Here is a 13,945-nt window from a genome sequence, read left to right on the forward strand (position 1 = left end):
TCTCCTCTGAGCTCCGTGTCTGAGGGTCCAGTTGCCTCCTTGGCACGGCCACTGGACGTCTCAGGTGTTGGACCTACGGCCCAAGCTCGAGCCGGGCGGAGCTCCGGGTCTCCGTGCGGCTCAGGTGTGGGCCCAGCCTCACTTTCTAAAGGCCTCTTCTGTTTCACTCCACTCTCTGCGTCCCCGCGCCCGCCCCCGAGGCCACGCCCACAGCCTGGGCCTCCTACATCCCGAGCTCCCTCCTGCCACAAGCCAATCCCGTACAGCAGCCTGCGTGGCCTGTTCGGGGCACAAATCTGATTAAGTCCCTGAACGCTTAAAATCCCTTAATAGCTTGGAGCCCGCTAATGGCTTCCCAGAGCTTAAGACTAAAGACCACACCCTGGCCGTGGCCTGTGGCCGAGGTCTGGTTCCTGGCTGCTGTCCAGGGAGAGAGGGACCCTGCTAAGCTCACAGCTGGACCAGGGACTGCCTGCCTCCAGAGCTCACTGACCGAGGGGAGGTGGGCCCTCGCCCAGGGAAAAGGGTTTGCGGAGGCGGCTGGGAATCGACCTGTGATGGTGGGGGTGGGGAGAGAGCTGCTCTAGGGGCAAGGGCTGGCGAGACCTGGGCGACTGGGGGCAAGGCCCCCAGGCTTGGGGCTCAAAGCAGCCTCAGGTGGCAGAGAGGCTGGCCTCTCAGAGTCCAGAACTGGCTCTGCAGGGTGAGGGTGGAGCGTGTGCCCTGGCCTGATGCCCGGCTGCCCCACCTCCCACACTAGCCAATCTGGGGGTGGGGGGAGCCGGGCCCGGGGCCAGGGCGTCACCGAGCTGGCACTCCCTACAGGCACCTGGGCAGCAGGAGGGGCGGGCAGGAAGGAGGCTCAGACCATGACGTACAAATGGAGGCTTCATTGCGGGAGGGGTGAGGTGGGGCAGCAGGGTGGGGTGTGCGGGGGTCAGTCTTCCTTCAGGCTCCCGAAGACGGCGGCCGGCACGCTCTGCTGCTCCAGCCGAACCTCTGGGCGGGGAGGGGAGGACACGGTCACTCTCCAGGAGGGGCCCTCCCCTGCCTCTGCCCCACCACCCTGCCTGGCTGGCTGGCCCCTCACCGTTGGGCTCCAGGTCCATCTCATCCTCGTCCTCGTCCTCGCCCAGCTCGATCTCCTCAGGGTTGGCTTGCTGTGCCAGCTCGGCCAGCTCCTCCCGGGAGGCGTCGCTCCTGGGGGTGGGCGGGGGCGGGGCACACTGCTGAGCTGGGCCCAGCCCCCCCTCCCAGCCCCAGCCCCAGCCCCCCGCTCTCACCTCACGAACAGGATCTTGCTCTGGGCCCGCGGGGGCTGATCCCGCTCCGCCTCGGCCGCCAGCTGCTCCGCCCGCTGCTCCAGCAGTTTCATGTCGTCCATGCCGCTCTGCCCAGGGGCGAGGTCAGACACTGGTGGGGGAAGGTGGGCATCAGATGCCATGGGCAGGCCCTCTCCACAGCCACACCAGGCCCTGCCACCCTCGCTCTGGTGCGCTGGGCGCCCAGCTGTCCTCGAGGCCCCAGCCTTCAAGCTCCCAGTCTGAGGGAGAAGCAGAGTCGGGCCCCACTGCTCGCAGTCCCAGGAGGTCAAGGCTGGGCCGACAGGCCCTGAGACGGGGGAACATGTCGCCCCAGGGCGAGCCCGGCCGAGGCCAGGGGTGGCCCGCAGCTGCTCACCAGTACCCGTGGCGCTGCCCGACACCTTGAGCATCTGTGAGGCCATGAAGTTGACCTGCGTGTTGTACGTGGCCTGCACGCTGCGGCGGATCCGCAGCATCTCCCGGATGGTGTCCTCGTTGCCATGTCGGACCTCGAAGTCCTTCCACGTTTGCCAGAAAGCCCCAGTCGTCTGTGGAGAGGGTCTACACGTAAGCTGGCTGGCTCGGCCGCAGCCTCCCAGAGCCCACCCGCCCGCCGGCGGATCCATCCCTACCCGGGGGTCGCAGATCTGGGAGCAGAAGCTGTAGATGGCCCGTGCGCGGTCGATCTCCCCAAGCTTGCACTCCATGTCCGCAAACCGCAGGCACATCTCCCGCGCGTGCTCGTCCGACAGCACCTGGATGACGGTGGGGTCAGAGCAGGCAGGGTGGGAGGCAGGAGGGGCACCCCTCTTGGGAGAGCTCAGGTGGTTCCCAACACACCAGGCTGGCCCCTTCCCAAACGCCCCTCCCAGCCCCCACGCGTAGGCACGCTCCGATCCCCCAGCTTGCAGGACCCTCCCACCCCTGCGGCAGGCACCTCGATGGCCTTCTGGTAGATGCCGCGCGTGTGGGTGACCCCGTAGATCTCGGCGGCCCGCTTGATGTAGATGTTGAACATGTCGTACTGCTGGGCGGGCTCCACGGCCCTGGTGGCGCGCTCGTACACGGCCATGGCGTGCCGCGCCAGGCCCCACTCCTCCTCCAGCTGCGCGTACAGCAGGTAGAGCGCTGCAGAGGGACGGGAGCGCCCGCCGTCAGAGGGCAGTGGCCCCGCCCACGACGCCCCTCCCCACACCCTCCGCCCAGCCCGCGGGGCCCTCCTCACTCTTGGCGTGTTTGGGAGGGCAGCCATCCAGCGCCTGTTCAAAGAGGTCCCGCGCCCGCTCCAGCTTGCGGCCCCCGTAGCGGGCGATGAACTTGGTCAGGTAGGTGCTCCAGATGTCGGACACGTTGGGCCACTTGAACAGCGAGATGCCGCGCTCGTACGCCTGCCGCGAGATGGGGGGCGTGTGAGTCTCAGGGTGACTTCACCTGGCACCCAGTCCGCCAGGAGACTCCTTCAAGCTTGGTGAGCGGGCCCCCTCCTGTCCACCCCTCCCCACTGTGGCCCTCCCCGCCATCACGGTGCTGGCAGGGGGGCCGTGCTGCCCGTCTGCCTCAACAGACTGCAAGAACCCCAAGGACAGGGCGGGACTAGGACTCAGTAAGTCACTAGTGGGGGATGTTGTGGGTGAAGAGGGGGTGGACCCTCAGCTCTGCGGACACTGGAGTCCAGGCCGAGGGGCAGGGCCTGTCACTCAGGCAGGGGCGGCACACGTGCATAGGGACGACTGCCCTGTCCGTGAACATGCGTCATCTCCACACCCACACAACCAAAACCCCAGGGTGGGGCAGGGCCTCACCATGGGTACACGTGCATAAGACACCTACGACCCGCGGCCTGAGCGGCAGGGCACCTACAACAACACCCTCCCCCACCTCATACACACACAGAGGCGGGACTCAGTGCCTGTGATGCGCTGAACGGCGTCTCCTGAAATTCACGCTGAAGCCCTAACCCCTGGGACCTCAAGTGATGTCTGTGTTTGAAGATAAGATCTTGAAAGAGGTAACTGAGCCAAAACGAGGTCACTAGGATGGACTCCAACACGACTAACGTCCCCATAAGAAGAGACTCGGAGACACAGAGAGACAGCAGAAACACACACCAACAGAGATGCCCACGTGAGGACGCAGTGAGGATGGCCGGCTACAAGCCAAGGAGAGAGGCCTCGGGAGAAACTGGCCCGGCCGACCCCTTGATCTTGGATGTCCAGCCTCCAGGATTGGGAGGAGATATATCTCTGTTGATTGAGCCTCTCAGTCTGTGGTACTTGGTTACGGAGGACCAAGTGCATGAACACAGTGCCCGGGGCCCCTAGGGAGGGGACACTGCCACCCGCGCCCCCTCACCTTAAAGCTCTCCTCGAAGTACTTGTGCTCCTCCAGGAACATGGCGTAGTTGATGACGATCTGGGGAGTTGCGATGCGCAGGTCCAGGATGCGGTCATACACGGCCTTGGTGGACTGCAGGGGGAGTGGGGGCTGAGTCGGTGGCCTTGTCCCTCCCCTGCCACAGGCCCGCGGCCCGTCCCTTCCCGGCAGCTCACCTGGAAGGTGCCGAGGCTCTCCTCCAGGTCAGCGAGCATCGACCACACCTTCAGCGACTTGTACACGCGGTTCTGCACGGGCTCCGAGGCATCGAAGTACTCGGCCCGGCGGGCGGGCAACGCCGTCGCCTTCTGCAGGGAGTCAGTAGCACCGAGCAGGGAACTCAGACGGGTTTCCGGGGCCGCACACCCTGCACCCTCCTCCCCAGGACCCAGGCTGGTGCTCACCCGCAGCAGCCGCAAAGCCTGGTCGTAGTTCTCGTGGCGGAGTTCCAGCTCGCCACACTCGCACCACACGCTTGCCAGGTCATCCACCTGCTTGAAGCTCACTTTGGTGGCCTTCTCCAGAATGACACGGGCCTGCGGGCGGGCGGAGGCCAGGGCTGAGACCCTGCCTGCCTGGCGCTCAGCTCCTTAGAGTGCACATGCCTGCATGCTCATGCAGATGCACCTGTGCCCCCGGGTCCTCCGGCCAAGGACCCGTCTGTACTCATGCACACACAACATGCTCAAGCAAATACACACAGGCCATGGCACTCACATCGTCCAGCTGCCCGTTGTCCTCGTAAAACTTGGCAAATGCAACCCACAGCGTGTGGGGCTTGCCTGTAGCCTTGAAGGGGTCCACCGTCTGCACGGCCTCCGTGTACGTGTTGATGATCTGGGCGGGAGGGCTGGGTCAGGTGTGGGTGGGGCTAGGCAGATGAGGGCGGAGGGGGGACAGGGCTCCGGGGCCGGGGCCATCACATACCTCCCGAGGGCGGCCCTGGTGCAGGGCCACGCGCTTGTGCCACTCGTGCACGTGGTGTGGGTTCTGGCGCAGCAAGACGCTGTTGAGGAGCAGGGGCCGCCGGGCGATGAGCTGCTCGAAGCGAGCCAGGCGCAGCTCCAGGTCCACGTCGTCTGGGACCCACGACAGGGGCCAGGGAGCAGGGGTGAGGGCCTCAGCACACAGCTACCTCCGGCCCCCACCCCCTCTCCCTCCAGCCCCAGCCCAGGGCTCTGGGCCTTACTGCCTCACCCCACTTTCCACCCTGGCACTCTCTCTGCTGGCCCTGGCCGGAGCTGCCCCAGGGCCACCCTGACCCCTGGCTCACCCCCGGCCCACAGCATTCCCCACAGCCCTCCTTCCCCGCCAAGCTCGGGCCCAGGCCCTCCTGAACCACCTCCATCGTCCAGTCCTCCCTCCCTGCTGGGCCCTGACTGACCCGGGATGCACCTCTCCCCTGCCCCAGCCACTCAGGACTCCCCGACCCCTACAGCCCACCCCAGCCCCATCTGCCCACCTCTTCCGCTCACCTTCCTCCTCCCGCCCCAGCTCCGAGGCCGTCTCCATCTTGGCGGCAATCATGCTCTCCTCAAACTGGGCGTAGCTGTCGAACACCTGGGTGAAGTCCCGCACCGTCATCACGGTCCGGATGGCCTCCTCGTACACGTCCCGAGCCTACGGGGACGGGGACGGGTGAAGGAAAGTGCTGGCAGGAGAGAGGCGCGGGTGCCCACGCCGGCACATGGGGAACGGCAGGAGTGCCTTTGGCACCAGGCCCCACAGGGCCTTCCCGGGGCCCTGCCCTCTCCCTGGGCCTGCCCGGTTCCGGCAGGCTGCAAGCAGTGATGTTCAGTAGAGCCGGGGCTGGAGACCTCCCCTCCCCTGCTGGAGGGACCTGGGGGCCTCGGCTCCTCCTCAGTAAACTGAGTCACAGCCCCTCGTGCAGCTCAAGGCAGGCGTGTGTAAAGCACCTGGCACCCAATAGGTGACCCATCTCCCTGTCCCCAGAGGCCACCCTGCAGGGACCCTAACCTCAGCTCAGCCGTGGAGGGCTCAGGGGTTGCTGTGAAGCAGCCCTCAACCTGCCCAGCCCCCTTCTCCAGCTCACACTCTCCCAGTCACCCCCGCAAGCTCGGGCCCCATCTCTCTGCCCCGGTCACTGGCTGGTCCTGCCCCACTGCCTCCACCTGGCCAGTCTCCTGCTGCCGGCCTTGGCCTGTGCACTCTGCTCAAAGTGGCAGCCTGAAGGGTCTTTGTAAAAGGCACAGCTGGTCATGCCTCTGTCCTGCCCATGCCGGGTCGGAGGCTCCCCACAGCGGGACACAGACAGCCCCTGCTGGGCCTGCGGGGCTCCCCACTTCCCTAATCCTTCACTGCCCCCTCTCTCTGCTCCCCCCTGCTCCCATCTTCCCTGAGGCCCCAACAGCCCCAGCCAGCCCCCCTGGGGATCCCCAGAGCCCAATACTCTCCCCTATCCCCTGAGCTTGCCACTCCACTGCCCAACACATCGAGCAAGCAAACATGGTGACTGACAGTAACACCAACACCTCAACAGCGACTGTCACTCCCATTGTGCAAATGAGGACGCCCAGGCTTAGCGGGCCCCAGGCCACACAGCCAGAGAGAGGCAGGTCTGGCTGACCCCAGGGTGGGCACACAGGTCCACAGGGCTGAATGGCGTCTCCTCACCTTCAGGAAGGCAAATGTGTGGTGCACGCGCATGTGTGCACCACCAGCACATGTGCACCTGTTTCCTGTTTACACACGTGTACACGTGCACTGGGGGGAGACCCTGGCCCGCAACCAGGGCCCGTGTGCCCGCACACCTTCTCAAAGTGGCCACTGCGGATGTAGTAGTCAGCCAGCGAGCACCACAGCTTGCCCAGCTGGTCGGTGAAGCGGGTGAGGCCCCCGCGGATGATGGCATCCACGTTGAGCGACTGCACCTTGTCCGGGTTCTGGGAGATGAGGTCGCAGAGCTCGTGCCACAGCTGCGGGGCCCGGGGAAAGAGTCTCAGCCACAGCCTCTGAGGAGGCGAGCCCTCCCGCCGGACCCGACTCCCAGCTCCCCACAGGCCCACCTGGTAGTTGGACTTGCCGGCCTTGGACACAAAGCGCTCGTCATTCACCACGGTGGCCAGGCGCTGCGCGGCCTCGTCCAGCCGGTCACTTGACTTAAGGTACTCGATGTACTCCTCTGCGCTCTCAGGGCTCAGCTGGGCACCGACCACCCCCACCGGCAGTCAGTGGGGCTGCAGGGCCACTGTGCCATGGCCCTTTCCTCTCGGTGGCTCCAGGCCTCCTGTCAGCCACCCACCTTGTCCCAGCCAAGAGCCATCCCTGCTGACTCAGCCTTAGCCACATCTGTCCAGCCTGGGCCCCAGTGGTCCAGCCTAAGTCCTAAATGGTCCAGCCTTGACTATAGTGGTCCAGTGTGAGGCCTACTGGTCCCATTGATCCAGTTGGCGCCCCAATGGTCCAGCTTTGACTAGTGGTCCAGCCTGGGCCTCACTGGTCCAGCCTCAGCCCTAAGGGCCCAGCCTGGGCTCTAGGTGACCATCCTGGGTCTCAGTGATCCAGTGTGGGCCCCACTGGTCCAACCCCAGCCCTAACTGGTCTGCCTTAGACACCAATGGTCCAGCCTGCACAGGCCAGGCCTTGGTTTCACCACAAACTGTTACGCAAACAGTACCATGCTAAGGGTTTCATGACATCACAGATGTCAGAAGTTTGAGAAAACCGCACACACTCCCACCCGGTTTCTACCTCAACTCTCCACCCGCCTGTTACACATCCTCATAGCCGCTTATCTCCCATTCCTTGGCTTTCCATGGCTGTGGTTTTACTCGAGTTTATGCGCTCACCTCGTGCTCATCTGTCTACCCCGTTAGATGGAAAGCTCCTGCAGGCAGGGACTGTCTCAGTCACACTGTCCCCAGCACCTGTCTCAATGCCTGATGAGAAGCAGGCACTAACGAACAATTTACAGAACAAGTGAATGAACGGCAAACAAAAGCCAGTTTGTCTCAAGGAGCCTTTTCCCACATCTTGTCCATTAGGTGACATCCTGCATGGGGCAAGTGTCCCAAGGAACCAGTTTGGGCAGCTCTTGACCTGGAAACCTGGCCCACCTGCCTCACTGACCCGACGAGCTTACCTTGAGGAAGCGCCGGTAGCCCCGCACGGCCGTCTCAGGGAGCGGATGCGAGCGCAGGAAGCGCAGGTACAGGGGCCAAACACGGGAGTGCTGGGTGATGGGCAGCGCCCGGAGGGCACGGTCGAAAGTGCGGCGGGTGTGCGTGACGCGGCCCTGGTCCATCAGGAACTGGCAATAATCTAGCCACAGACGTGGCATCTGGAGGCGTGGGGAGAGGCAGGCCGGTCTGAGCCACCGGCATGGTGGCCTGGCCACAAAGACACATCAGGTGTCCCACAGCCAAGAACGCAGCAGGACCCAGAGCCCTCATTCCTCTTGGACCAAGTCTAGTTCAACTCCAAGTGCACAGAGGAAATAAGACTCAATCCTCTCTGGGTCATCCACCTCCATGGACTCTGAGCCCCACCTCCCACCCATCCCCTGGCCCAGCCCCCACCTTGTGCATGAACACAAAAGCCCTCTCGTGGCAGTTGTTGACATCTTCGTAGGCGGGGTCGGTCACGCAGCGATGTTTCACCTGCGCCCGGCGTGCCTTCAGGTATCGGTACCAGAGTTTGTAGCTGGAGGAGGTGGGGCAGGGGCAGACAGTATTGGTCAGCTTTCTGGACCCCCAGAACCCTCCGCCCTGCCCCAGGAGGCAGCTGCTGGGAAAAGGGGCCCGGGGAAGGGTGACAAGTCTCAGCACCGGCGGGATGGACCCGGAACATCAGGAAAGCTGTGCTGACTGGCCGGGGGATGTATGCTAGTGACGGACCACAAAAGCAATCACCTGGGACCTACTGGCCAGTCTCGTTACGACTAAACAAGGTGGGGTGGGGGCTGAGGCGGGCAGGGCAGATGGGAGTCGCTCCCACCTGCAGGGCAGCAGCTTCAGCGCCCGCTCATACAGCTGATTGAGCCTGGGCTTTGGGGCACCCTGTTTGAATTCGATGTAGCGCAGCCAGCATTTGACAGAGAACTGGTTCCGCATGATTTCCTCCTCATAGGGGAGGTCCTCTTCCTCCTGCCAGCCGGTGAATGGGGAGAAGAGAGACGCGCCCTCAGAGCCTCGCACAGCACCCCTCCACTCCAAACCCCAGACTTTCAGCCAGACCCCACTGTCCCCCACCGGCGCCAGGTCACCAGATCCCCAGATACCAGGACTCACACTTTTACCCCCCCAAATTCTACTGCCCACAATCTGATCCAGATCATCAGACTCCTCAGTCATAGGGGTCTAGAGCAGACACGAGACTACCCCCACACCCCCCGCCATCACTCTTTTGGCCTTTCTAATCAAGCTACCCACTTTCTGGCTCAGATCACCAGACTGCTTAGACACCAGGGCCCTGGTCCGATGCCAGTCCTCTGCCCTGAACACTAAGCCTTACTGCCTCACAACATGCCTCTTTCCAGACACCAGTACCTTCTGGCTCCTACTAGCCAGAGTCTAGCTCAACTCCACCCCAGAACTTGGGAGCTCAAACCTTATCTCAGAGAGAGATGCACCGTACGCCAAACCTTTAACTCTGGACACCAAGCATCTAGTAAAGACGTCAGGCCTCTACTCCAAACACCAAACCTTTGACTCTTCAGCATCCCACGGACTATGCCCTGACCAGCTCCACACGACCAGGTCTTTACTTCCGACTCCAGAGTTCTTCTAGCCCGGACACCAAGCCTTTATCCCAGAAACTATAACGCTCAGGACCAGACCTACGCCGTTACCCAGAACATCAAGCCTTTACCACAGAAACCAGGCCCCTGGCCAGGTCACCGTGCCTTTACTTCAGACATCAGGTCTCTCAAGATTTAGCTATGTCAATCTCCCTTCCTTCTTCCTCCCGCGCGCTCCCATTTCCGTCCCATGTCCGGAACGACAGGCCCTTAACCTCGACAGAAGCTCTTTACTCAAGCCACCAGGGTTCCAGCACCAGACCTTTACTCCTGACCAGCCTGGTCCGGACACCCCCATACGGCCTCTGGCCCGTTAAGGTCCCCCAGTCCTCGGGCCCACAGAGCTTTGGCCTAGATCGCCCTGGCTGCCAGGCCCCGATCCCCTGTGGCCTCCAGGCCCCGATGCCTCAACGCGGGCCACCCCGACCCTGCCGCGGACTCACGAAGACAAGGTCCGGCCGCTCGGGCCGCGAGAGTCGCGCCATCACCACCATCTTCCTGGCTCTCCAGGTACGGGTGAAAGTCGCGTTTTAATGACGTCTCCCCTTAAGGCCCGCCCACCCAAGCCAGACCCATTTTTCTATTGGCTGAACCCTTCCCAACCGCGCGGGCGCGTTGTTGACTTTTGCTCAGACAGCGCCAGCGACCGGAAGCAGAGAGAAGGCTCCTGAAGATGACGTTGTGCCGAAACTCCTAGACCAATCAGCTTCAGCGGTGGAGCCCGCGAACTCCCAATGAGCTGCTGTCTTGCTGGAGGGTTGGCTCTGGGCGGAAGCGGGTTTGTATCCTCGGAGGAGCGAGATGGGGGTGAAGCTGGAGGTGTTTCGGGTTAGTGAGCCCCGGAGCTGGTAGGCGGCTGGGCAGGGGGTTCTTTCTGGATCTGCGGAGGAGGCTCTGAAAAGGAGGAACTCCCCCAAAAAAGTTCCTGAGATTTGAGAGGGGTTTTCCCGGTTGGAAACCCAGAGAAGGGGACGCTGGGTTGGGGGGCATCTGGGAGGGCTGGGGCGAGGAGGGGCCTCCGAGAGGGATGATCTGGGGAGGGCGCCCCAAGAAGAAAGGCTCCAGACCCTGGGGGAGCTCTCGGGCTCGGGGTGGGTGGGTGAGTGATAGGGAGACTTCTATACTTAGAGCGGTAGATTCTGAAGAATGAGGCCTCCTGGATTTGGGGGTGCTCCTGGGATCTGACTCGCGGGGATAATGAGATCTCGAGGAGATGTCTTTGCTTGGAGTGAGAGCTCTTGGGCTCCTGGGACCGGTGTGTGTGTGCGCGCGCGTGTCTCTCTGAGAAGGAATCTCCCAGACTCGGAGGGAGCTTTCAGGAATAAGGTTTCTTGGCTTATGGGGACTAGACTTGAAGGTGTGTGGCTTCTGCACCCTTGGTGGGAGTTCTGGGGTTCTTGGGGGCCCCGAGGAGGCGCCCCTGGGTTCTACTGGAGGACCGTCCTCCAGGCTCTTGAGAAACCTCTGCACATTGGGGGAGGGGGAGTAATCCCTGTTTCTGCTCAGCCCCGCGCCCTGCCTTTCCAGATGACGCTGTACCTCACCTTCCCTGTGGCTATGTTCTGGATTGCCAATCAGGCCGAGTGGTTTGAGGACTATGTCATACAGCGCAAGGTGGGCACCCGGAGAGTGTTCCTGGGTTCATTCCAGGGGGAGGATATGAGGCAGTGTTCTGGGGACCGATGACTGCCTCCCATGAGCCAACTCTCCCTGGGTGTGGGGCTCTGGAGGCTCCTGGCTTGTGCCTCCAGCTCTGATTTTGTCCCCACAGAGAGAGCTGTGGCCACCTGAGAAGGAGGACCAGGTAAGTGACATACTCTTCCTCCCACCAGAGGGACGGAGGGGCCTTCCCTGTGGCCATGATGGACTTGAATGAAAACTTTACCCTCAGCCATCAGCAGAGAACTGAGAGCAGAGAGGCATATGGTTTCCTTATTGCCCTCTCCCTGAAAGATGAAGCTGACCCCACTTGGACCTTGGTTATAATTGGCACAGGGTTTCCAGTGTAGACACTGAACTCTGAAGCCATGGCCTGGGGAGTAGGGGGCAAGGTGGTGGGAGGGGGGGTGCAGGCCCTGAGGTGTGTGCCCCCCTCCTTCCTTCCCATCCCACCCACTTCCCCACCCCCAGCGCCAAGAGCTAGAAGAATTCAAAGAGAGGATACGGAAGCAGCGGGAGGAGAAGCTCCTTCGGGCTGCCCGGCAGAGCTCCTGAGCCTCCAAGTGCCTGAGCCCAGCCCCTCCACCCACCAAATAACACACACACGGTTCCTCGTTGTCCATGGAAGTGTTTTATTGTCTGCTTTCGGGGGCCGAGTGGGGCCCAGGACGATTCAGGCCCTCAGGGGGCTTGTGTCTGGGGTTGGGGGCTGCTGTTCCGACGGAAGCTGAGAGCAGACGGGTCCTGAGGGGTGAGGAGGGGCTGGGGGCTGAGGGTCCCCGCTCGTTTCTGCACTCCGTCCTGTGGATGAAGAGGGGTCAGCCAGAGGGAGGGACCAAGGGCAGTGCCGGCCAGAGGTGACACAGACATTGGAGGAAGGTAGCTGGTGGCAACCCGTGTGCTGCCTCCTGCCATCGGTCCCACCATCCCCAAACTTCTGTAGACCTGCGTTACTCAACATTTAGGGTGGTATTTGGGGGTGAGGCGGTGGCTCTTGGGCATCTCACTGAGGTCTTGATCAGAACCCAAGCTGTGCATGAGTACGTGTGACGCGGACACACGTGAGTGTATGGATGTGTGTCCTGTGCCCTCCTACCTGGGGGTGTCTTCCCAGACAGGAAGTCTTTCTCCCTGGCCTCCCCTAAACCCTCAGACTTGGGAGCAGGAGCCATGAATTCAGCCACGGCTCTGACATTAACACGCCCCCTGCATGACCTTGAACCCCTCTCGGCCCTGTCTGGGTTTTCTTCCTCCCATCTGAAGGCCAGTATGGGACTGGCCAGGGCCCTGTGACTGGCAGGGACAAAGACGGGGCCCTCCTCCCAGGCACTCATCTTCAGGGCAGATGATGGCCAGAGGTGGGGGTGGGGCCCCATTCACTTGTGGCTGGGAGTGGGAGGCGAGCTCAGCCTGGCTGGTCTCTCCTCAGCCCCAACAGAATATCACCTACCTTGGGGCCCACGGGCTGGAAACCAGGCAGGGCGCTGACTGTCACGCGCTGGTCATCCATACGACGGCCCTGGGTACTGGCTAGCATGTCCATGAGACTGTCCATCTCAGGTGGGGGGCCGCTCTCTGCATGGAGCGGAGGCACATGGGGATGAACACATATGCAGACTCCTGGGGACACAGCCCCGCTCTTCACTGCCACTCACACCCCCAGGATGCACACTTGTCTCTCCCTCCACCCCCTGTACCCCGAAACCCACAGGCATCTGTGTCCCCAGTTGCCTGCGCACTTTCTCAGACAACCTCTTGCCCACAGTTCCCCGAGATGGCCACTCGCCACGCACCCTGTCCCGTTCACACCCCCAGACAGCACAGCCACTCCCAGGCACCCCGCTGCCCACTCTCACGGCTCTCGGAGGTCTGGCTTGGCCCTGCCTGCAGCGAGCAGCGCTGTTCCTCCATCCGGTCACCCTGCACGTGGCTCAGAAGATTGAAGAAGCCCTCCTGGTCTGGGGAGCCCGCCTGGGGACAAACACACTCTGTCCAGCCAGGCTCTCAGCTCGGGAGCCCCGTACCTCCCGTCCTGTCCAGCCAGCTCCCACCCTGACTCCAGAGCCTGCCCTGCCCTCCTCTGCGCTCACCATAGTCCCCGCTGCCGTGCTGCTTGGCAGAGCTTCTCCGAATGAGACATGAGTCTCCTCAGTCTCGGCCCCCACCCCAGGGGCCCGGCCAGCAGTGCCATTTCACGTGGTGCTGCCTCAAGGGAGAGCTGCTGGGCTAACATCCCGCCGTCCTAGATTGGGGCCTGACTGGAGGGTGGCCTGGGGGCTGGGACACAAGCCAGGGAAACAGTCCAGGGGCCGCCCCTAAATCCCATCATCCCCCACCTCACAAGGGTCAGTTCTGAGAGCCCTGACCTCTGCCTTGGCGTACGCTCAGGCCCTCGGACCCTCCTGCCCACCAGCACCTCCTTGGGCAACAACTGGGTCAGGGGTCCCAGGAGACTCGCTCGCTAATTAGGTGCCCTACAAACTAATTAGTCTTGTCATTCAGGGGCCCTTGAGTTGGGGGTGGGGGGGGGCAGGCCTTGCTTACCTTGACACAGGGGGCCAAACCCCCATCCTCTTTCTCTTCCTGGTCCATCATTGTCCCTGCTCCCCTCCCCTGGGCCCCGTCCAGTTCTCTGCTGGCCTCTGCCCCGGCCCCGTGCCAGAGAAGGCTTTTTAAAAGACTGGGATGTGGGGGGAGTGGATACCCGGCCCCAAATCCCCAGCTCATGCCCCATCTGCTCCCACCCAGGCTTAAGCCCCATAAAGATGATCCAGATAATTGCTTTTGCAGCACAATGCTGGGGCTGCTGGAGGAGTGGGAGGCAAGGTGACCTGAGTTTGGACTTTGCTGG

The 13,945-nt window shown here is 62.7% G+C and overlaps 3 protein-coding genes across 4 annotated transcripts; 1 reads left to right on the plus strand and 2 right to left on the minus strand.

The window, feature by feature from the left end:
* Positions 1-870: 870 nt before the first annotated feature.
* On the minus strand, positions 871-10,083 carry XAB2 (XPA binding protein 2). Its single transcript, XM_023644636.2, has 19 exons — positions 9,879-10,083; positions 8,634-8,782; positions 8,216-8,339; positions 7,780-7,977; positions 6,704-6,838; positions 6,449-6,613; positions 5,153-5,297; positions 4,605-4,756; positions 4,395-4,514; positions 4,082-4,213; positions 3,854-3,985; positions 3,657-3,770; positions 2,530-2,692; positions 2,242-2,432; positions 1,937-2,059; positions 1,681-1,852; positions 1,284-1,413; positions 1,091-1,200; positions 871-999 (listed from the first exon to the last, which is right to left on the minus strand). The coding sequence occupies exons 1-19, from the start codon at positions 9,927-9,929 to the stop codon at positions 938-940; spliced, it is 2,568 nt and encodes an 855-aa protein (XP_023500404.1). The 5' UTR covers positions 9,930-10,083; the 3' UTR covers positions 871-937.
* A 61-nt stretch (positions 10,084-10,144) lies between these two features.
* On the plus strand, positions 10,145-11,714 carry PET100 (PET100 cytochrome c oxidase chaperone). The gene is made up of 4 exons (XM_005611497.4): positions 10,145-10,263; positions 10,963-11,049; positions 11,207-11,239; positions 11,566-11,714. Exons 1-4 carry the CDS (start codon positions 10,237-10,239, stop codon positions 11,647-11,649), a joined length of 231 nt encoding a protein of 76 aa, XP_005611554.1. The 5' UTR covers positions 10,145-10,236; the 3' UTR covers positions 11,650-11,714.
* PCP2 (Purkinje cell protein 2) lies at positions 11,703-13,901 on the minus strand. Of its 2 annotated transcripts, none has more exons than NM_001433535.1 (4): positions 13,639-13,901; positions 12,951-13,065; positions 12,545-12,669; positions 11,703-11,895 (listed from the first exon to the last, which is right to left on the minus strand). In NM_001433535.1, exons 1-4 carry the CDS (start codon positions 13,687-13,689, stop codon positions 11,776-11,778), a joined length of 411 nt encoding a protein of 136 aa, NP_001420464.1. In that variant the 5' UTR covers positions 13,690-13,901; the 3' UTR covers positions 11,703-11,775. The 2 variants fall into 2 exon arrangements, with proteins under 2 accessions (NP_001420464.1, XP_005611555.1); XM_005611498.4 differs by lacking the exon at positions 13,639-13,901 and adding an exon at positions 13,185-13,405 and having other exon boundaries at positions 11,707-11,895.
* Between the last annotated feature and the right edge of the window lie 44 nt (positions 13,902-13,945).

This window comes from Equus caballus, chromosome 7, assembly GCF_041296265.1.
Source record: "Equus caballus isolate H_3958 breed thoroughbred chromosome 7, TB-T2T, whole genome shotgun sequence".
NCBI classification, from domain to species: Eukaryota; Metazoa; Chordata; class Mammalia; order Perissodactyla; family Equidae; genus Equus; species Equus caballus.